General features: G+C 44.3%; 1 protein-coding gene across 4 annotated transcripts in view; it reads left to right on the forward strand.

The window, feature by feature from the left end:
• stxbp5a (syntaxin binding protein 5a (tomosyn)) overlaps positions 1–24,336 on the forward strand; it is a gene marked incomplete at both ends in the record, with an annotated part of 135,966 nt that overhangs the window by 34,709 nt on the left and 76,921 nt on the right. For all 4 annotated transcript variants that reach the window (XM_080790842.1, XM_080790843.1, XM_080790844.1 and 1 more), the window contains 2 exons: positions 19,492–19,573; positions 20,050–20,150. In XM_080790842.1, coding sequence (XP_080646968.1) covers positions 19,492–19,573; positions 20,050–20,150 — 183 coding nt within the window. The remainder of the gene's footprint in view (positions 1–19,491; positions 19,574–20,049; positions 20,151–24,336) is intronic.

Raw genomic sequence — 24,336 nt, forward strand, 5'->3', positions numbered from 1 at the left:
GCTGGAAACATTGTATGTGCAAAACCGTTACTCTTCAGGAAATGGAATGGAAAAGCTTCTACTTTTTTGCTTATATAGTCTCGCGGTGCCAGACTGTTAATTGCCTCTCTCGCACTTTTCAAACGCTCCCGTCACACAGTCTGGAGCAACGGAAGCTCCATCATGAGTAAGCGATAAAGCAAGAAGTGAGTCCTCCTCGCTCCCCCACTAAGGCATATATAGCTTGCTGCTTAGCAGAAAGGGTAATACAACAATAAGCTCTAAGGATATTTTAAAATAGATTGTTGTGAACGGAAATGACAAACCGAGGTGTATAGTTCGAGACTCTATATAGCATTCGGAGATTGTAGAATAGTTGTGTGGCTACGTGAGACTAACCTCTGCTTGACACTCTTGTATGACAAAGTGGGCCGTAGTAGGGCATTTAACCCTGCAAGGCCCAGCGTGGCTTTTCGTCTACATTTATTTTTTTAATTAATTACTTAATGAATAACATTGTTATCTGTTCTTTTTTCACCTAAACATTCCGGACTAGTCGTAAAAGTATTGATAATATATCCATTGATCACGTTCATTGGAAGAAGCAACAAAAATGTAAGAAGAAATGCACGAGTGACAAAACATCACAACTGCCAGGTGCAACAAGCTCTTGTAGTGCCCGTTTTCGTTCATTTCCTTTTGTTGGTTTGCTATAGCTTCACTTGGCTCATAACTTTAGCTTCTGTTAGCTTCTGTTGCCACACGCTCCGCGTTGCGGCGCTCAGCGTATGCGTTGTGATGCCGTTCGGACTATCATTGGCTTAGGAGGCAGCCAATCACGACTAGGTCGCTAGGAAGGTCGCTATAGGATGCAATATGGAGATAGTGTCTGCCCAACAGCGGCGATGTGGAGAATCAAATCCATGTGCTTGGACTGTGTCGTGTTGTTCTTTCTTCCGAACGTACAGCAGTCTTCCCCGCACGTGTTTCCCGTAGACATGGCCCTGCTATTATTAGTCAAACTCACTGAATATTCAAATATCCCCTTCCCTTCCGTTGCCTCTGGAACCTTTTTTGCTAAAACAGCCACAGAGAGAGAGAGAGAGAGAGAGTAACACGCCAGTCCATCTAAATGCACACGCTGGCTTCCATTCACTGGCATCCATTATTCATAGGAACGAAGAGATCCCTTCACAGACCTTTAGTCCTGCAGTCATTTGTATCTTCTTTAGCCATTGTCTCCCCTCTCCCCTCTTTATCTCTCTCTTTTTGCGCATGGACAGCGTGTGTCTATCCCCCAAAATGATATTATCTTTTTCTGTCATTTTAAATGTCTTCTTGGCTTCAATGGCGTGGCTCTTTGTAACCATTATTCATCTTTTCTCTTTTTCCCCCCTCTCTCCTCATCAGACAAGCAGTCCTTTTTTATTATTATTCAATTTCCTGTTCGTGTTACACACAAATGGATGGTAATAGTGTGGATAAAAACCCGTCAACTGAATTACTGTACTTCATATGCACGCTAAAAGCTTCCTCGTCTCATCTCTCCTCTCCTCTCGAGTTTTATTTTTATTTTGTTACTGTACATGTTACGGTACATGTTACGGTAAAATGTTTCCTCTCTTTCTGTATCTCTATCTCTTTCCATTCCATCAGTGTTTATTTTGTTGACTAAGACTAAAAAGTTTTAAATGTAGTCTTTAAATTTTGTCGACTAAAATAGGAATAAAACTAAATGGTGTGTTAGACTGTCTACAGTAGACTGATTGATTCATTGATTGATTGATTGAGTACTTTATTAGGCAGAATTGTAACCGGTACAGAGTACAGTGAAACAGTCTAAAAGGATATCACTGAAAAAATGTCCTTGCGATCTTATTCAGGTCCGGGGTAATCAATTCATAATCATGACATCAAAAATAACAACAAAAATTCAAATCATCACAAAAAAGGTACAAGTACAGTTTGTGGTAAACAGGAAAGAGGTGGGGGGTAGTCACTTGACTAAGGGAGGAGCGATCATTTCCTCGCCCTTTGGCAAAGGTGGAAAGGTGGATTTTTAGGCTTGTTTGAAGTGACATTGTTTTAGGGAAGGAGTGAGGTCATTCCACATTTGAGTGACAGTACTGTAGAAGTAGAATTTACCCATGTTTGTTTTGTAAGTGGGTAGTACCAGATCGTTGTTCTCGCTCCCTCTATTGTGGCTTTTTTTTTTAGGTAGTTAGTCAGGTATGCAGGTACTGAGGGGCATAGATGACAAAGCTGCATTTACAATTTTAAACCCCAATTTAAATTGCTTGACTAATCCTGGTCTCTAAATTACCTCCCCCTGGCCAGATAGAGGGGAAAGGAACTGGTCGGAATAACGTGTTCCTTCCATGCGCTACGTCCGGCCGGGGAAATTCCCCTGCGTCAGGTGAAAAGAAGCAGCTTGGACTCCTCGCGTATAATAAGGAAGCATGAGGTCAGTCCGCCCCCCCCAGGTTGGCAGAGGAAGTGTAGCGAACACTGCATTCCATTTCCAACGGTAGGCTATCCGATATCTATAGCATCTATCATTCTAGAAATCCAGAACGTCATGTTTACATGGTGGAATTGATCTCATGGCAGCAAGTGTTGTGTTCACGGTGTTCTGGCCTGGCTGTCCTGGCATCGTATATCCTGTTGTTTGGACTATCTGATAGCCTCTCCTCTCTGTTTAAATGGATTGATCTCTTGCTTTTTATGTTTCTGTTTTAGTTACGTTTACTCGAGGTGATCACATTCAATATAATATGTCAAATCCATGTGAATGAACGGTATCGTCTTTCGACCACCTCGGTAGCCGGCATGTAATAGAGTTAAATAGACCATACGTTTGAGGAAGTATAGCTAGGAGGCCAACTGCCCGTTATGCCGGCTGGCATGTAGGGCAGCAACAAAGGATCTCCAGTCCTGTCTGTTCTGGGCCAGCGTCTTTATAGATCCCCAGGTGTGATGCAGGGTCTTCACCTCTTCCCTCCACTGTCCTATACGCCAGGTGTTCTTTCTTACGTGGTGTCCAGTGAAGGGCAGTTTGGGTGATGTTGTCCTGCTCTCTACGGAGTACACGCCCAATCCATTTCCACCGTCTTCTCATAAGGATGATGGGGATCAGTGTTTTCCTTGTTTGCACAGGTCAAGACGGTGTTGGTTGGAGATGGTTTTGCGCTAGAATAATATTCCTTGGATTTTCCATAAGCTTTATAAGGTTGACAGTTTGTGGAGATAATTTTCTGTCGTTCTCCAACATTCAGAACCTTATAGGACACGGCTCTATAGTACAGTCTAAGTTTGGTGTTGGTACTGGGCCGACTTCCAGACGTTGATAAAGTGCCACTTCACCCTTATTTTAATGATGTTTGGGAGACAAGAAACACTTTCCTGGGGGTTTTTATGTAGGAAGTTTGTGTTTTACTGTGTCTGCCATATAGAGTGTCTGCATGGCCTGGCCATACAGTAGAGTGCACATTTCAAATTGTGCTACTGTTATCTATTACAAATACTATTATTAGTGACTGGACTTTCTTCCAGCCATGAAGCCCTTTTGGTGTTAGCATTATGCTATGTTTTAGCTATTTAAAAATAGCAGATCTACAAGCTCATAGCGCGCCACCGAGTGACGCGCTACGAGCTTGTAGCTCTGCTATTTTTGAGTAATGCAGGCCTCACGCTTGTTTTGACTGCGAAACTGTGTTGACTATTTACAATTTGGCATGTGAAGTTGTTATAGAAACTTTTGAGGAGAAGGAGAAGTTGATTTTTAATCCCATATGCCACGTATGCATTCTCCATAATCTGTCTCTGTGAATAGGGCACGTTTCTATTGGTGTAGTAGTTTATGTTCCATCTCGCAAAGGCCATAGAATTGTTGTTTTCCTGTGAAAACCTTTAAAGATTACTGACGGTACCAAAGCTCAGAACTGATGGCCGATCTCACCATCGAAACACATTTTCTGTTGCAGTGATCCGAGAGAAATCCAGTAATTAATCTCTCGTTCTTCAAAAGTCCGTGTACTGTATGTAATGGGACTGCTAAATGTGAGCGCTGCACCGTCACCCATTACTCTCCTGTCCTGATTGCATTGCACGGTATACCATGAGGTGGAGTTAGGGCCCGGCAATGGTGAATGAGTGTCAATACGCTCGTGATTCAATGAAATAACTGGTGGCTATGACCCATTGGGAGCTTGTAAATCGTCTATTTTCAAAAGATATTTAAACATCTGAAAACTTGAAATGGGATATTCTGCATAATGACTATACTCTATACTTTTGGTGCTTTAAGTACATTTTGATGCCAATACGTTTAGTATTTTTTTTACTCGGGTTCATTTTGAAAGCCAGACTTTCACTTGTAACAGAGTAGTTCTACATTGCAGCATTGGAACTTTTACTTCAGTGAAAACATACTTTCTCCACCCCCTGGCTACTGGTGTACAGACAGAAGTGTGTAGTAGAATAGTGTGTGGATCTAGGCTAGTGAGCAGCACATTGCCACGGGCAGCTCCAATGTGGGCCGCAGAGGAGGCCCGTGAACTGGTTTCACAGTACGTAGTTCATGCTATAATTGGCCAGGTGGGGTTATAGGAGCAAAGATGTACTTGGCTGCTGGACCGTGCTAGTACCCGTGTTCTCCCTGCTTAGGGGCAATGACCCAGCTCATGTTTAATGCATTGCTAAACTGTGTGTCCAGCTCATTGTGTGCCGCTATGCAATAGAGCAGTGGTTTTTCCCCAACCAGTGGTTCGGCGGCGTCCACCGGTGTTCCTTGAGCTGAATGACCAAAATGGACCCTTTACATCTTTGACTCTCAAGAGCTTAAAAATAATGTTTTCATTTTACGCTCTTAAGAGTTGCAGTGTTGTTAAACATCTGCATTACTTTAATTTACAAGAAGTCTACACAATATTAGAGAATGTAGAAGAGTTGTTATTTTGATCAACGTCTCTCCTATGGTACCACATCAACACAGCATGGAATTGTGGACAAAAGCTTATCCGATATTTGTTTTTGGTCTGCGAGGCTAAATCTCATCAAATCGTGGTCCGTGGCTCAAATGCAGAATACATTGAAAACCACCACAATATCATGGGCAATGGTCTTTCGAACTTTGTTTCTTGTTTTTCTTTTCTTTTCTTTTTCTTTTACATTTCTGGCTACAGTGCATTGGTCTGATGGTATGCAGTGTGGCGTTGACGCAGGATCTGCACAATAAGAGCATCTCATTCTCTTTAGGAGATTGTCCTCTAGCAACAAAGCAACATTAGCTCACCGCACACACGCACGCACACATGCGCGCACACACACACACACACACACACACACACACACACACACACACACACACACACACACACACACACACACACACACACACTGTATTTGACGGTATATTAATGAATGGTTACCTTCCCATTGTGTTTAAATATATACATAGGTGGCATATATTGTCTGTGCTTCTGATGTATAAACCACACACTATTATGCATGTTTTCTTTCCCATGCGTTCTACCTCCGCCTCACTGGAGCTTTTAATCACCACCTTCTCCGTCTCTCTCTTCCTACCCTCTGTTTCCATCTACTCCATTTATGCGTTTCACTTCTTTTATCATTTTCCCCATCTCATTTTCTCCCTTTCCTGCTCATCCTCTTCCCATGCACCAACACGCATATCTTTCTGAAGGGCTTTGGCCACGAGCAGTTCTGCTGATTCGTCTATTTTCTCCCCATAGTCCCCTCCCCTCCTTTCCCTCACTCCTATCCCTCTCCCTCCCCTCCTTTCATCTGTCCTTTCCCATCCTTCTCGCTCTATTCTTACTTACCTTCCTTTCTTCTGGCCCCGACTCCATCCCTGCAGTCCTCTCCAACCACCTCCTCCTCCTCCTCCTCCTCCGTCATTCCTGCTCTCCTCCTCTAGTCCAGCTCTGTCAGTTTTCCTAAACGTATTGCCCCAGAGTGGTGTCTCTCAGAGTGGTAGCGTAGCGGGGAGTAGTCTTGCTATAATTAGACGATGAACAGGGTTATTAACTACTGGGCAGAGCTGGCCAAGAGGAACCAACAACCAAAGGCACGTGCTACCGCTGCAGCACAGGGGGAACTTTATTATTATATATTTTCTTGTACTGCGCACCTATAATATGCCCTTGCTCAGGTCCAAACCAATGGGCTATACACAGTACGCAGTACGCACACACTTTGAACGTGTATTCCCTTATATTCCCTACTTCCTTCACAGGTGTTACCGATGATACTAATGAAGGCTCTGTTCCATTCTGGTCAAACAGAGTCAGGGTGCTGCTGTTGTGCGTGTTTGGCTCACTGGAAACACTCTACTACACCAGTGGGTCTCCAAGTGTCCTTGAGTGGGTTCCAAATGTCTCCGTACGGGTGTGTGACTCTGAGTGTACAAATGGAACCAAATGGACCCGTAACTCTTCCCCTAAGTTTGAGAACCACTGCACATTAAATGAAACAGAGCCTTAATTAGTATCATCGGTAACACTGTGTGCCTATAGCCCATTCTTTCATTGTTACACTGCACTTCCATAATGATACGTTTTGGATTATAATAAGGCCTGTAATGGGGCATTGTTTTGCTCTGTATCGTCATAATTTGATGCAGTCTGTTTCTAGCGAAAAAGTGACTATTTCGGCAGTCAGTTGATTCTTCATATACATATGAGTGAAACTGCCGGGATCTTTTTTAATTGTTTCAGTTCTTAATTGATGCGATATAAGAAAAGGTAGGATGTGTACATTTCGTCAGACTACGGTGCTCTGTTCTGGGGAGAAAATTGCCAGAAATGGCAGATCTGCAAGCCCTAACGCATTGCAAGCTTACAAGCTTGCAATGCCTTATACGTTGCTTGCATAAGGCATAGATCACCTATTTCTGGCAAAGAGATCAAATATGGTGTTAAATCAGATTAAATCAGAATGGATTTAGTTGTCGAGTCATTGATGATACAACAAAGCAAGGAAAGGTATGAAGAAAACAAGGTGTCTATTATTAGATACATCAAAACGGTTATCTATGTAATCATTGCGAAGACAAGGTACAGCCCTACTTTCCATTCCTGTGCAGATCAGTGTCCCCCCATGTTAGACATTTCCAGTCCCCCAACTCACTTCATTATTTAGCTGCATGTTGATTACCGCAGTGTTGAACTGTGCACCTTAGCAAATGACCATTGTCAAGAATGTCGCCTAGAATGGATCTTTAGGAACAGGAGGAATAATAGATGGTCTCTCACTGCGTGCGTGCGTGCGACCGTGCGTTATGTGCGTGCAAGTGTGATGGCTCTCAAGGTGAGAACGTGGAAGCTGAGCCAGCGACAATCCTCAGTGGCTCTATCGCAGTTTAATTGTTTGCCTGCGTAATAAATCAATGTGTCGAGGGAGATTATTTATACAAGGGCCACGTTAGACAAATGAATAAATGGTTTGCTCTAACCTGGGCTTAGCTTAGCTTGGCATTTGTGTGTGTGTGTGTGTGTGTGTGTGTGTGTGTGTGATTGAATTGTGTGTGTGTGTGTGTGTGTGTGTGTGTGTGTGTGTGCGCGTGCGCGCGCGATGCACTTATGGAATGGGCGAGGGAGGGGCGGTGCATTTGCAGACATTTGTGTAGCCTTGCATGAATATATGTGTGTTGCACGGCCGTGCTATTCGCGAGGGAATGTATGCATCATACAGTAGCACCCCCCCAACCCCTCCTCCTCCTCCTCCTCCTCCCAGATATATTTGATGCTGCCTGAATGCTCTGCCGCGGGGTTTGGAAGAAAACAAATTAACATAAATAAGTCATTGCCTCCCCTTACAGCCACTTTCTGTCAAGCTGTAAGCCCCATGAGTAGGGGCGAGGACCCGCGTCCGCGCGGCGCTTCACTTTTAGCGAGGGCTGTGTGCAGTAACGGCTCGGCGGCGGCGTCCTCGTCATTTGTTCCCGCCGTGTAGCGCGGCAAACCACTGATCTTCCTGTTTGAAGAACGCAACACATGCTATAAAGCGCGTTGCATTTTTGAGTCTGCTCGCTCTGTCCAGTGAGAATATTGCTCAAAAACAACCCGTGTCATTTTGTAGTCTGAAAAGTCGACCTCTTCAGACTCCACCTTAGCCCCGTAGCCCTTGCCTTAGCACTTTGCCCTAGCCTCGACGACCTCGCGGGCGCATGCGAAGGCTAAAATATGTCATTTAGATAGCATGTTATGTAGGTCATAGTGTAGTGTTTACTTTCTTATGGTCCTTGATGACTACTCCGACTGCCATATGGACGGAGAACTCCATATTTAATGGTCTTCATAATTGCTTACCCATGAGCTAACTTCCAGTTAAGGCCCGGGGGTGATTTTTGCCCCTTCACCTCACTTTAAAATGCCCTTGGCACATGAATGGACAGAGACGAGTGTTAAGAGCGTCTGCTAAGTGGCTTAATTGTTGTAAATTGTTACATTGTTAAATACACAATTCCCAATTTCCCACCATATAGGGTTATCAAGGTTGTCCCCAACAAAATGAGGAACAGCTTTTTAGCCCTTTTTGATTTCAGATTTTTGAAAATTAACAATTTACAAGCTCACAACATGGAGGTTGTAGGGGATGATCTCAGGTTACCGTGTATTTTATAATGGCTGAGAGGCGTGGTGAGACACGACGCCATTATAGAATACACGGTAAACTAGGACCTCGCATGGTTTATTGCTTTTCTGAAATGGTTACAAACAAATTCAGTTTACCTCATAAAACTATTCCTAATTCACAAGAGTAGCTACGCTTTGCGCCCCGCCAGAGCGAGCCACACTTCCTTGTTGTTATACTCGTCCAGTCTCTGACGGGGACACAGTCATATGAGCACGGGCGGTGCTTAGACGCCCCGCATGGGGGTTTGTAAGGCAATCACGTTCAGCTGCAGAGCTGCGGGATCAATGTATCACACCTGCGAATAATATAAAGTGATGTGTAGATTATCAAGTGGTCTAATCAGAAACCAGCCAATCAGAAGTATTGGGGGACTAACCGTTTTAAGAAAGCCTAATGATCGACACTATTTAAGCACCCAAAAATTAGGAGCTCAAGTGTTATAGCCATATCAGTTCTCTGCTACAAAACGTTGTGCTTTAAAAGAACCGCTATAGGAGAGAACAGTATATACCGACGCAGGGGGAGGAAGTGCTCTTCTTCAGCAAATAAGGTTTTTCACGCTACAATGAGTGACTGTGAACTGCAAAACAAGAGGATAGAGGAGAGCAGCTCAGGGTCAGGTGGACAGCAGTGATGACCCGGTTCACAACGGAGAGCTAATAAGTGCAAGCGGCCTATAGCAAGTGGACCGAGGGCCTTGGAGGTATATGGGTAGTGCAGCTCGGCTCCCACGGCAGCCCCAGCAGTGACAGCACCAGAGTTTCCACTTTAATTGAATATGAGCGCAGCCGCAGGCAGATAAGTAGAGGAAGCGCAGAAAGTGGTTGAGACTGAGAGGGGGTGCAGGTTGAAGGAAGATCAACTTCAGTACAGAGGAGAGTGTTTGGGAGCCCCATTGAGGACAGGAGGTGACTACAGTATCGGTTGGATAAAGGACTAATGTGAGGTGTTCCTCAAGGAACACAGAACTTCCCTGAACCACTGGGCTAGCATTGGGGCTGTCAGTTCACCTCTATAATCCCATTCGAATTTCATTGATTTCATTATTTTTAATATTCGAACATATTTTTAAAAATTACATCGTTCATTTTAGCTCATTATTGCCTACCGAAATACCTCCTCTATACACAGAATATCAAGTTTTGTCCACTAGAGGGCCCCCCATCCAAAACGCCAATGTTATTATTTCAACACGTTGGCACGGCAAAAAAAATATCAACGTTTCCTAACTGTGTGTACTGTTATTGAGCACAGTACACACTCAGCACAGATTAATATCTATAATGCACTTCACTAGTGCACTTAGAGTACTTAGACTGTAGACAGTAGACTTAATGAAACAGCAGTGAGTAGTCACTAGTCAGTCTATCATGAACGGGACAACTCCAGATTCCAGACCACCAGCAATACAGCAATTGTTTCTCCATTTTAACAGAATGCTTGGCTATCACGATGAACAGGCCAGCAATGAATAGTCTGCAGTCTGCAGATTACGTTTTTTTCTCTTGATGTTATTTTCTCGTTTTTGGATTGGAAATCCAAAAAGCTTCCACTCATCACCGCGTTCGGAAACGGCGCACTGACTGACTGCACTGTGCAATGCAAACTAATAGGCGAGTGCTCTCTGGTGCGGTAAATGTGGTGATCTGTCTGATCTCTGGTGCAGCCAATTCCCTGTTGCTTTCTTGAGCCTCCGCCATGTTTGTTACTTTGTTTACGTGCTGCTGCTTCCTGCTTGTAGTCTGACTCACGCCCAGCTATCCACCTTGATAGAGTGAGGACGCCAGGAGGGAATCGTCCTCGGATTCCGTCGTTCTTCCGGGTTCTTGGAAACGCCCCCAGCCACTGCGTTGGTTTTACTGAGGTTAGGTTTAGGTATAGTTTACTGAGGTTAGATTTAGGTATAGTTTTACTGAGGTTAAGGTTAGGGTTAGGGTTAGGTTTAGGTATGGTTTACTGAGGTTAGGTTTAAGTATAGTTTTACTGAGGTTAAGGTTAGGGTTAGGTTTAGGTATAGTTTATTGAGGTTAGGTTTAGGTATCGTTTTACTGAGGTTAAGGTTAGGGTTAGGTTTAGGTATAGTTTTACTGAGGTTAAGGTTAGGGTTAGGTTTAGGTATAGTTTTACTGAGGTTAAGGTTAGGGTTAGGTTTAGGTGTAGGCTGTCAATCACAGCGACTGGCCAGTCACAGCGCACCCTCTACTACGTCACTCTGTACTCAACCCGAGGACGGAACCATGCTCGCAGTGAGGACTGGTAGCGACAGCCACGCCTCCTGCTATTCATTTCAATGGAAGTTGCTCACTCCTTTATAACTCTATGGCTGGAAGGCAACAGCAACAGCAGTAGATTTGTTATTCAGCACATTAAGCGAGCGGGTGAAATAAAATACAACAAAACTAAATAAAAATAGAAAATAGAATTAATACAGGATAAAAAGCTACTTTCAAATGGCAATTTTAGCATTCGGATATATATATATATATGTTTTCATTTTCGAATTTCATTCATATTGTGAAATTCGTTCTGACAGCCCTATATAGCCTATAGCATAATGTGAATTCCCAGCAGGTTATGTTGGTTACCGTTGTAACAAGCATGCTCTGATCAAATTAATTGAATTGAATGGAGCGCGGCCACTTCCATCCCCGATATGAGGATGCAGAAAAAACACATTATGCCACATAGCGTAGTAGTCTCTGTGGGTCGAACTCTCCACCCCTTGGCTTGTCTCTCTTGGCTTGCCCCCCCCCCCCCCCCCACTCTCCTTTAGCTCCTTTTGCCCCCTCTCTCTCTCTCTTCCTCCTGTGCCTGTGGGTCCTGCTCACCCATCCATCCACCCCTGACAGCGTAATGTATGACTGGCTTGCCTTTGACGTCATCCCAGGCCTAACGTCATAGCAACTCAATGCTCACAGGCTTGCTCCTTTTCTAGTTCCCTCTCTCTCTCTCTCTCTCTCTCTCTCTCTGTGTCTCTCCCCCACGCTGCCTCTCTCTTGCTGCCTCTGCCTTATTCTTCGTTTCTCTCTCTGTCCTGCACGTCTTATAATATGCTTGTCTCTCTTTTTCAATTTCTCTCTCTCTTGTTTTTCCTTCCCATTTGTATTTTATGCTTTCTATTGCCCATATGGCTCTCTCTATTATGCGTCTATACATTTGTCCATCGCTTGATTTTGTCTTTTGTATATTTGCCATTTTCCTCACTCCGATAGCCCCCCCGGGCTCCTGCATCTATTTATAATTTATATATTTTTTCAGTTGTTTATATATTTAGTTGTCGCGCGACAATGACGACATGGTTTGTTGGACAAAGTATAAAGGAGCCTCACTCACACCTCCCATCTCTGTCCTCCCTCCCTCCGTCTGTTGGTCTTTGTAAAGCGTTGTTTTGACTACACGCACGGCACAATCACTGCCCGCATGTATGAAGCGAGCAGATTGACCTCTGCAAGCACGTTCAAGGCACGGACTCTCAATCAATCACGCTGACAGAAGCCCGGGGTCACCGCTCTTCATTAACCACTTGAACCCTATAGCGTCCCTATTCCGGCCATGCTCTCATAATAGGCCAAAATATGTGGCAAAAGTATAGCAGATCTGCAAGCTCTAACACAAGCACACTGGTGCAACAAGGCGCATTGTGAGCTTGTGGACTATATTCGGCTATATTCAGGGAAGATGGGGGAAAAGTGAGTGGGCTAAAGATGGGGAGCTCCAGTCAACAAAGTAGGGTTTAAATGGTTAACTGTTAACCACTTCTTGTTTCCAGCTTCATCCAGGAGTGTTATAGTTTGACAGTTGTCTGATATCCATCCGCTGACTTGCTTTTAGTCTGTTTGTCTTGAAAGTTGCGTGCTGCCTTTTTTTTTCTTATCAACTAGTCAACTAGTACCAACAATGTCAACTAGTGGATTTACTAGTCGACTAGTTGAATAGTTGACTAGTTGCTTAAAGTCCTATCCAAGCATTAGTTTTTCACGAAAAACACTCCTTGGGCTACAGTACATTCAGCCATAGGCAAAGGCAAAGGAGTGTTTTTCGTGCAAAACGTAATGCTTGTAATGGATTCAGAACCATGAAACCCCCCTAGTTTGACACGTCACTTAAAGCAGGATGGAAATTTAGAAAATGTTGCCTCATGGATTTGGGGCTCTCACGGAATGTGCTAGCATTTTTGCGAGTTATTTAACCTTCATAGATGAAAAATCCACCGAGAAATTGACCTTTTCTTGTATCAGAAATGACTGATATAGCCTACTATTTTCACATCCGCAAAACGCAGTGAAAAAACGCACCAGTGTGCAACCACTTTTAGGCTGTATGTTGTTCACAATCACATACAGTATGGCTGCCTGTCATCGGATAAAAAGCCAAAATTAAATTGTTTATTTTTCCTTGAAACGTGAGGGTCTTAGGTATATTCATGTTTTGAGTTACAATGCCTGAGAAGACGATTGCAATGTTCACGCACGCACGCACGCACGCACGCACACACACACACACACACACACACACACACACACACACACACACACACACACACACACACAGTCACACACACGTACACGTTTTAAGCTTCATTCTTCTGGGACCTTTCTTACATTGGAATCCATTTTGTTAAGACACTGAGCACAGCAGCTGCATTCTTATGATAATTGTTTAGGCAAAACAAAAGCCACTTAAAGGAAGCATGCAATAACTAGGATTTCACTCCTATACTGTAGGTGACTTGAATTCATTTAACGGGAACAATTGTGTCACAATGTGTGTGTGTGTGTGTGTGTGTGTGTGTGTGTGTGTGTGTGTGTGTGTGTGTGTGTGTGTGTGTGTGTGTGTGTGTGTGTGTGTGTGTGTGTGTGTGTGTGCGCGCGTCACAGCGTGTGTGTGTGTGTGTGTGTGTTCTTGCTGATAACATGCTTGGGGAATGACTGCCTCTTTAGAGAGCTGAAGAATCAAGCGGTTTTAAAAAGCACAACCATAAATCGTTGGCTTTCCCTTTCTCTCCCTCTCTCAGGCCCTGTAAGATTTGGTTGCCAAGCAACCTTAACCCATTCTGACCTGAGATCAGATTCATACGAGGTTTCCACTGGACACGCACTGGTCTGATGAACCCATTCTGACCTGAGATCAGATTCTAAAAAATGTCAGTCGTTCCTTAGATTTTTCAAAAATAGCAGACCTACAAGCTCATAGCGCGCCACTCGGTGGCGCGCTATGAGCTTGTAGATCTGCTATTTTTCAATAGCTAAAGCATAACATGATGCTAACACCAAAATGGGTTCCCGTTCATAATGGGTTAAGCATGGGTCTTTAATTAAGAGACACCGAGTTGCTGTCCCCAAACCCAAATCAGCATCCCGACAAAACTCTCTGTCTCTGTCTGTCTTTCACCCGCTGGCTGTGTTTACATAGATTGTCGAGACCAATTTCAACAAACATTTTGAAATAATGTCGTAAAGAAGGTTAATGCGTTTCCACCCACTATTGTTATGTGAATATTAGGAGTTGGTTCATTGAGATAAGCAGTAGCTTCCATTCATTCATTCGTTCGTTCATTCATTTTTTCCCGTATTTCCAAAACATATTTGCACCAATTATTTTCAGCCTAGAATCCATCTGGGAGCCATCTAGGATCCTGGTGAATCATTCATGGCCATAAAACATTTGATTCTGTGAAAATAAAATAAATGCAATTATATCAATTATGTGATATATTATTAGGCTATATTTAATAAATACCCTCTGTTTTGTGGTTTTCCATTTTGGCTTGATTCTAGGCTTAGAATTATTGATATAAATATTCTCTAATGAATGGGGTCTGGAACCAGAAAAATGGCCGCCCTATAAATGTTAGACGTTAACCGTATTATCTCTTGAACGGCCAGAGTCAGTCTGTCCGTGAGTCTGCCTCTGTGAACAGCTAATCTTGGGCAACGCTGGATTGATCAAGGAAGAACCTCCGCCCCAATGTTTTCAAATTGGCTTCATGGTGGTGCTATTCATGTTTTGGCCTATAACTCTTGCACTGTAGGGTCTACAATACAACTACATACTTTTTGCTACTACTTCTGCAGATTTGTCACAAAATTCGCACAAATCGGTGCACATTTAAATCACAGATTGAGGGGACTCTATGCAATGCAGAGCCAAAATCCTTCACTAGGGGGCACCACAAATGCTATAAATGTCACTGTAGCCAAAATGTGATTTCTTTCCACAAATTAGTCACAAATGGTCTTTAGTTATGTGACAATGACCATCAAACATTTTGATACCATTTGCCTGTAATTCGAATACAAATTGTAACCCAATTGGAATGGCATGTTGAGGGGCCACTATAAAGTGCACCTCTGAAACCGCTTTTACTTTTACTCACCACAAACATGACTTTTACTTTTGCCCATAGAGGGTACCACAAACATGACTTTTACTTTTGCCCATAGAGGATACCACAAACATGACATTTACTTTTGCCCATAGAGGGTACCACAAACATGACATTTACTTTTGCCCATAGAGGGTACCACAAACATGACATTTACTTTTGCCCATAGAGGGTACCACAAACATGACATTTACTTTTGCCCATAGAGGGTACCACAAACATGACTTTTACTTTTGCCCATAGAGGGTACCACAAACATGACTTTTACTTTTGCCCATAGAGGATACCACAAACATGACATTTACTTTTGCCCATAGAGGGTACCACAAACATGACTTTTACTTTTGCCCATAGAGGATACCACAAACATGACATTTACTTTTGCCCATAGAGGGTACCACAAACATGACATTTACTTTTGCCCATAGAGGGTACCACAAACATGACATTTACTTTTGCCCATAGAGGGTACCACAAACATGACATTTACTTTTGCCCATAGAGGGTACCACAAACATGACTTTTACTTTTGCCCATAGAGGATACCACAAACATGACATTTACTTTTGCCCATAGAGGGTACCACAAACATGACTTTTACTTTTGCCCATAGAGGATACCACAAACATGACATTTACTTTTGCCCATAGAGGGTACCACAAACATGACATTTACTTTTCCCCATAGAGGGTACCACAAACATGACTTTTACTTTTGCCCATAGAGGGTACCACAAACATGACTTTTACTTTTGCCCATAGAGGGTACCACAAACATGACTTTTACTTTTGCCCATAGAGGGTACCACAAACATGACTTTTACTTTTGCCCATAGAGGGTACCACAAACATGACTTTTACTTTTGCCCATAGAGGGTACCACAAACATGACTTTTACTTTTGCCCATAGAGGGTACCACAAACATGACTTTTACTTTTGCCCATAGAGGGTACCACAAACATGACTTTTACTTTTGCCCATAGAGGGTTCCACAAACATGACTTTTACTTTTGCCCATAGAGGGTACCACAAACATGACATTTACTTTTGCCCATAGAGGGTACCACAAACATGACATTTACTTTTGCCCATAGAGGGTACCACAAACATGACTTTTACTTTTGCCCATAGAGGGTACCACAAACATGACTTTTACTTTTGCCCATAGAGGGTACCACAAACATGACTTTTACTTTTGCCCATAGAGGGTACCACAAACATGACTTTTACTTTTGCCCATAGAGGGTACCACAAACATGACTTTTACTTTTGCCCATAGAGGGTACCACAAACATGACTTTTACTTTTGCCCATAGATAGAGGGTACCACAAACATGACTTTTACTTTTGCCCATAGAGGGTACCACAAACATGACTTTTACTTTTGCCCATAGAGGGTACCACAAACATGACTTTTACTTTTGCCCATAGAGGGTACCACAAACATGGCAGCTGCACCATCTGTTGTACAAAGAAACTCTGCCCGCAGCTTCCTTGTGTCCTGGTGACTGCACCACCACCACCATGACTGACCCAATCACTCAGCCCCATGGCAGGCTGGGACTTTTACATCTACCATTCAATGCATTTAAATGTGTCCTTTCATTTTGGCAAGTATAGTAGCTCTACTTATGCTAAATGTGCATAGAAACATGTTTATTGTAACACAGTTTTACTCTCGTGTGTGTGTGTGTGTGTGTGTGTGTGTGTGTGTGTGTGTGTGTGTGTGTGTGTGTGTGTGTGTGTGTGTGTGTGTGTGTGTGTGTGTGTGTGTGTGTGTGTGTGTGTGTGTGTGTGTGTGTGTGTGTGTGTGTGTGTGTGTGTGTGTGTGTGTGTGTGTGAGTGCGCGACTGACTCGGCAGCCACAATAAACCTTTTGGTCCTTTTCAGCCCCACACACACACACACACTCTCACACACCACAATATTATATTATACAGCCTTTTTATATTCTGGTCGGTTGCTGTACAGACTAGGTCTAACATTTTAATACTTTTTTAATCTCGACCATACAGTAGGTGTACATGAATCATTCACGTAAAGCCATCCCCAGGTCATAGCTGTACACACTCTCTTTGCGCACGCACGCACGCACGCACGCACAGTCGCACGCACAAAATAATGATGACCAATGGTGTCATCCACAGGGTGTTTCACCTCTCTGAGTTATGAAAGCCACAGCCCTCATCCCAGCCTACAGAGCCATGATTGCAGGCCACAACCAATGAACCAGCACATGTCATCTGTACAGCTCGCTCATTCTTTCTGTCCCTGACCCAAAGATCAGGAAGCTTTGTTATTCTCCTATCTTTCAACCGCCACGGCCCTCCCTCTCTGTCTCCCCTGCACACTTTTTTCTTTTTTTAACGTTTATCTCTACCTAGAACAGAACTGCATCTATGTCCTGTCAGTTTTTCTCATCCGCTCTCATAATATCCATCCAATCTCCTCTGTTGCCTTTTGAATGTCTTTCAAATCCTCCCTCTCTCTCTCCCCCACCCCCCCCCCCCCCCCCCTTTTCATTAATGTTTTTTTGCCCTTGTTCCCAGGAACAACTACAGGACCTGTTAATTTTATTTCTTCACACTAACGTATGAGCTCCGGTGTTGGGCGTGGACGCAGCGTCGCTACAGTGTTTCTGCTAGCAGCAGCACATGCTCTTCGAATTAATTTGTGCTGCGTTAATATGCTTGCCAGAGAAAGAAAGAAAGAAAAAAAAAAAAACGAGGCCATTATTTAAACAGAGCGTGCTCCCAATTTTCTTTCCCCCTGCCTCTCGGAGCACCCTTGGGAAAATGTCACCATGCAGCACCCCCCGGGTTGTATGCATGTATAAGTATACTCACAGCCGTTGTCATGAAGTGTCGCTACATTTACATAACCCTGCTTATTCGGGAACTTGACTCCACGTGGTCGCTCTATCGCGCGGGAGGGCACGTTGTCTTTATAGGCCTGCGGGGGTTGGGAGGACGGCGGGTTTATATACACGGACCCTTCTTGTTGGTGGGTTGATGAATATGGTCCATGCTCAGCATGGCAGAGTGTGGGATTAAAGGTCACTGTGGGACGGCCTGCCAGGGGGACGTATACTGTACGTCGTGGTGGTGTGTGTCGTGACCTTTGCGCCAGGTACTGTAAATGTACTGTACCGTACAAAAACCTCCAGGCTCTGACTCACACCTCGTGTATACAGTAGGGATGCACAGGTGCTCTGCCCACTGCCTACACACACACACGGGGGGCGGCGGTGGCCCCGTGTGTTTCATATAAGGTCCATTATTTATTCTGCATTTGAGCCACGGACCACCGATGACATTTAGCCTCTCAAAACTAAAGAATATTTAGTTGTCGTTGGTTAAGATGTTGTCCACAACACCATGCTGTATTGATGTTGGTACCATTGAGGACAGATAACAGGCAAACATTGATCAAAATAGCAATTATATTACATTCTCTGATTGTGTATATGCAGATGTTTAACAATAATTTGACTATTGAGGGCGTAAAATGGTTTCATTTTAAGCTCTCAAGAGTTAAATATCTAATAAAGGTCCATTTGGTTACCGTCCAACTCCATCGTTTAGCTGGGGACCACCTGGAACCCCCTCAAGGACCACTGGTGGTCCCCGGACCACTGGTTGAAAACCACTGGGTTAACCGAAAGGCTCCCGGTTCCATTCCCCGGACTAGGCAGAAAAAATCTAGGTGGGGAAGTGAATACACACACACACTCGGGGCTCTTCCCAGGTTGGCAGAGGGAGAGTAGCGCCCTGGATTACAGCTCAGGCAATTGGCAACAGGTGCTAAAAGATGGGTTACAAAATTGTGGGGAAAAATGTAGGAAAAAATAAAATCTCCATCTTAATGTTTCACAAAGCAACAGTACAGTTTATAGCTAATGTCATGACGGACTTGAGGTCATTTTAGTACAAGATGGACAGTACATCAGATCAGATAATTGATTGTGAGGGCTCCATAATGGGCTCTGGTGTCATACAATCTAGTCCAAACTGGTTCTATGTCCATGGAGCTGTGACGTGCGAGTATAAATCCAAGCCTTATTATATTGACACAGTATTACCACAAAAAATGACAAGAGGTACTGAATTAAAGAAATTAAAACATCTATCAAACACATGTACCCGACACAAAACAAGAATGAGCAATAGTGTCGTCCAGGGTGTTTACACATTCCCCTTATCATGAGAGCAGCAGACCACAGCATCACGGACATGTACAATATGTGGCCGTGACAAATATTACGGCATGTCAGTCTCCAGGTTTTCTTCAGAATATGTACAGTATGACACTGATTTACTATGACGCCGTCGTCTGCACATCATGAGCCCACTGGCACTTGTGGTTCCCAGACGTTGTATTTGCAAGGACCGCCATAGCTCTTGAGAGTGTACAAATGACCGCCTCCAGGGCCTTGGTACTGTTATGTTCCTTGACAGAGAACCAATCAGATTTGGGCGTCCAGGTGTTGAGTGTTACTGTCAGCACGACAGCGGAGCGGCCGTTATCCAACTCCAGTTCCTCATCAACGAGGTACGTATGGTACACGCACGTACAAGACAAAAACACGCACGCACGCACACACACACACACACACACACACACACACACACACACACACACACACACACACACAGCTGCAATTGTACACCTGAACTGACTATACAAGAGAGATATAAAAAATGAAGGTGTGTGTGTGTGTGTGTGTGTGTGTGTGTGTGTGTGTGTGTGTGTGTGTGTGTGTGTGTGTGTGTGTGTGTGTGTGTGTGTGTGTGTGTGTGTGTGTGTGCGTGCGACTAGCCACAATATAGTTTTGCACCGGTGGGAGATATTTTTAGCCACACACAGCACAATATTATACAGCCTTTATTATATTCTGCCTTTATTATATTCTGGTCATTTGCTAGCTGTACTGAGGTCATATCATTTTAATACTTAAAAAAAAAAATCTCAACCATAACCTTTAAATGTTAAGTACCGGTATATGACGTTGACCTCCTGTGTGGCAGGGGGCGCTGGTGAGCGCTCTGGCCGACGACAGCGTTCACCTGTGGAACCTGCGGCAGAAGAGACCAGCCATCCTCCACTCTCTGAAGTTCAACAAAGAGAGGTGAGTGGTTCCCAGAACGTTATGCACACGCGCCATTTTGGAAAGAACTTGGGGGGCCCCTTCCCTACTTCCCTCACAGGTGTTACCGATGATACTAATGAAGGCTCTGTTCCATTCTGGCCAAACAGAGTCAGGGTGCTGCTGTTGTGCGTGTCTGGCTCACTGGAAAACTGGGTCTCAAAGTGTCCTCGAGTGGGTTCACGTACGCAGGTGTGTAACTCTGAGAGTGTACCAAATGGATCCGTAAGGGTCAAATGGAACCAAATGGATCCGTAAGGGTCCATTTGTACACTCTCAGAGTTACTGCGCACTAAATGGAACAGAGCCTTAATTAGTATCGTCGGTAACAGTAACACATGCGAAGGAAGTAGGGAGTAGGTAGAGTTAATCCGTGTGCATACAGTATAGCCCATTACTAACACAACATATTGTGCTTTTAACCATTTAACAAAAAAGGCACTAGTCTCTCCAACGTCTGGCTATATTGGGATATCACGTCATATGACAGCCAAGTCTATGGACTTTTAACGTTTGTTTTAGAGCACTTGGTGTGAAATGATGCTCCTGATCTTGGCCTTTCTCCTCTGTCTCTCTCTCTCTCTCTCTCTCTCTCTCTCTCTCTCTCTCTCTGTTTCTGTCACACGTGTGTTGGTTTACATACATGTTCAACACAGGCTGTGCGTCTCAGAGCCGGTAGCAGTCTGCCGGCTGCATGAGCTGTCATGAATTCCCACTGACTGGTGGTATATTGTGAGAAAGCAGAATGGGGATCATATGGCCATAACGTGTACACCATATTTGCGCATGCCAGCGAACATGTGCATGGGGCAAAAGGCAGTGACACCCCAGATGCTCCGTTATTCCTTGCTTCCTTCCTTGCTCTCCTTCCTCCAATCCCGCCCTCCTCCTCCTCAGGCAAAATGAGATCATTATTTGAGGCACGTACGCTCTCTGATGATGTCTTGCTTTGATTGGGGGCGCAGGTGCGTGAACCTGCCGGAAACCGTTGCGTGTCACACGTCAGCAGCTCGTCACGTACGACACGGTAGGATGTGTTGAAAGTTAAAGTGTTAAAGGACCACCACTTTTCAACCTATCTTAATTTAATTGGTCCTCACTAATGTTCATGATAAATTAGCAGCATTCTTTTCTACTCAGTCTGTGTCTCATAGGAGGGTTTCTGAACTGCCCACAGACCTCCTATGAGACACAGGCCGAGTAGGAACAAAATGAGGGTATTTTATCATGAACCTTAGTGAGGAGTCCAATTATATGAAGATGGGTTGAAAAGTGGTGAAGTGGTACCTGTGACTGGAGGACTGCGAGGCGCAACTCCTCGCAGTCCTGGTTTTTAGACAAGAGTGTCCTTCTCCTAAGATGCATGGGTTTGCCTTCCATGGCTATGAGCGCATGCCTCTGGGCATTTGGCCCGCTGTTGATCCCCTACAGTTTGGCCTGGGACCTCACGATACCCAGTTACCGTGCGTGGACCTCATGAGGAGGCACTGCAGAGTATGACGTCTTGGCGGCGGAGCGGCTTTGCACCAGCAGGAGGAGACTTACGCACTCGGCTCCTCTTTTCACCCTCCGCGAGGAGGGCTAGCCGGTTGGCAGTATAGCAGAGTAGCAAGCGGAAGCAGCCTGCACACTGACTACAAGCTTTACCATCACTCAGCCCATTGGAGGCACCCTGGCCTTGATGTGACAGACCAGTATCCGGCAGCGTTTGGTTGTTGTTGTTGTTGTTGTTTTGGGTGCGGTGTGTTATTAGCCTGTGAGTGCCAGTGACATTCAGCCACAGCACCTCCTCTGACCTCCCTGTCCAGAGGTATTGTAGCAGGGGAGGACGAGGAGGAGGAGAGACACCTCAACGTGACATTGGAGACGGACAGACTGATAGATATACTGTAACGAGGCACATGAGTGAATAGGGTTAGAATGAGGAAGAAGCATGTTATATCGGACAAGAGGGTGGGGGGGAAATGACAAGGAGGAAACAGTGAGAGGAGAAGGAACAGATGGATGCTTTGAGAAGTACTCTAAGTGGGAGGTCTTATCCTTCTTATCCTAAATGTCGCACGCACGCAACACAATATGTGCCAGACCCCCATGTTGTGTACCCCCATCTGGCAGATCCTGTCATCCAATCACATGGGGCCCCGTGTGCTGCTTACTCCGCCATGTTTAATATCAGGTGTAAATGTGGCATTTGAGTCACACCGTCTCACTGCAAAGGATTTTGTCATTTTGACAATGAGACAAACGCGTGACAAATTAAAGTCTTTATTTGCCGAGGTGTTTAAAAAAAAAGATAAAAAGCAATAACGATTGTGTCGTTCAGAGCTGAAGCCTCACTTTCGTATTGATTCTTGCCGTATATTAATAATAATAATAATAATAAGGAACTTATTTTAATTTTTTATTTGACCTTTATTTATCCAGGTAAATCCTGTTGAGATACCACAAGAAGTTGCAAGAACGTTAAAACAAACTAAATTACAGTATATAGCAAATAACATAATACAACATCAAAAGCACCTCTATAGGAAACCATGGCAGTGCTGTTGGGATTTCTCAGTGAGGGAGTTGGCCCGAGAACATGGCAGTCCTCACTCTCTTACTGTTACACAGCCATTCTCTTACTGTTACACAGCCATTCCTCTATAGCTCTTTCACTCTGGGTTGTCTTATGCTCATTGTATGCTTAGTTGCACGCGAGTGGAAGATAAGATCACAACACGGCACGGTCATTTCCTCTCCCTTTTTGCCTACTGAAAGGTGGATTTTCAGGCCGCCAGTGATTTGCAGGGGTCCGAGCGTTCCACACTCGCGTGGCAGTGCTGTAGATGGATAATTTGCCCATGTTTGTTTTGTAAGCCAGATCGTTGTTCTCGCTCCCTCTAGTATTGTTGCTGTGGGTGTCACTCACTTTTTTGAGGTAATTAATTAGTCAGGTATGCGGGTACTGAGGGCATAGCGTGCGAAGTTGCATTTAAAAAATGTTAAATGTCAATCCCAATTTCAATTGCTTTAAACTCTGTCTTCTACCCGGTGCCAACCTATAGAATGCATTGCAAAAAGATGGGTCCTCCTGGGCCCCCGGGGGGGGCTAGAATTAGTTTGTTTAACTCTGTCTTCTACCCGGTGCCAACCTAGAATACATTGCAAAAAGATGGGTCCTCCTGGGCCCCCGGGGGGGGCTAGAATTAGTTTGTTTCAGGGAGGTTTGGAGCTTAGTCTTTAGTGACATTGAGCTTCCTTTTGCACCCAGATAAACTCCGGTGTCTCCTCGGCTTTCTTTCCACACCATCTGCACAGCAATGGCAAGTGTTGCGGCGGCCCGAGTTTGGTCCATGCTTCACATGCCGCTGAGTTCCTTCGCCAGCGATGTCGCTCACAGTGACAGTTCAGTGTGCAGTGGCATTTTAGCCTGCATTGATCCAGCCCTATAGGAGTCCCAGGATGACTTATCACCCTCTCTGTCCCACCTTTGTCTCTGCCCTCACGCAGGTCACCTATAATGGCTGGGCATTTGATATACTGTAGTTGCTTTTGGGGCAGAAACCTTGTATCTTATTTCAACATGTCACCTACTTTGACTTTAAGAGTCTATAAGAGAGAATTAGCTAAAAAGAAAAGCCGATCTACAAGCTCACCGTTGGACATCGTACAGCAAAGTATACATTTAAGCAATATTACACGAGAGGGTGTGGGTTAACGTGATTATTGCCACGACAGCGATGCGGTCAGGAACGAGACGGAGTCGAGTTCCGCAAGCATCACTGAAGTGGCAATAATCACGTTAACCCACACCCTCGAGTGTAATATTGCAATTCTACCACAGTTACCCTTAAAACAAAGAAAATCGCTGAAAGAATATATTTTTTTAATGACAGATGTAGTCACTACGACCACAAATGTCCCAATAAACTAGCTAGCCTATAGCCACCGAGTTTGCTGCGCTCTGGGAGAACAGAGCGGCTGAATTCTTTGTTTTGATTAGGTGGTGGTGTGTGGTGGTTTAACCACCGGCTAGAAGGCTGTTTCAACCAATCAAATTGCTTCCTCGAAACGACCTGTGGTAGAATAGGGCTTAACCCATTTTGACCTGAGATCAGATTCTAAAAATGTCTCGATTTTTCAAAAATAGCAGACCTATACAAGCTCGTAGCGCGCCACTCAGTGG

This window comes from Protomyctophum bolini (genome assembly GCF_963924005.1).
Source record: "Protomyctophum bolini genome assembly, chromosome: 19".
NCBI lineage: Eukaryota > Metazoa > Chordata > Actinopteri > Myctophiformes > Myctophidae > Protomyctophum > Protomyctophum bolini.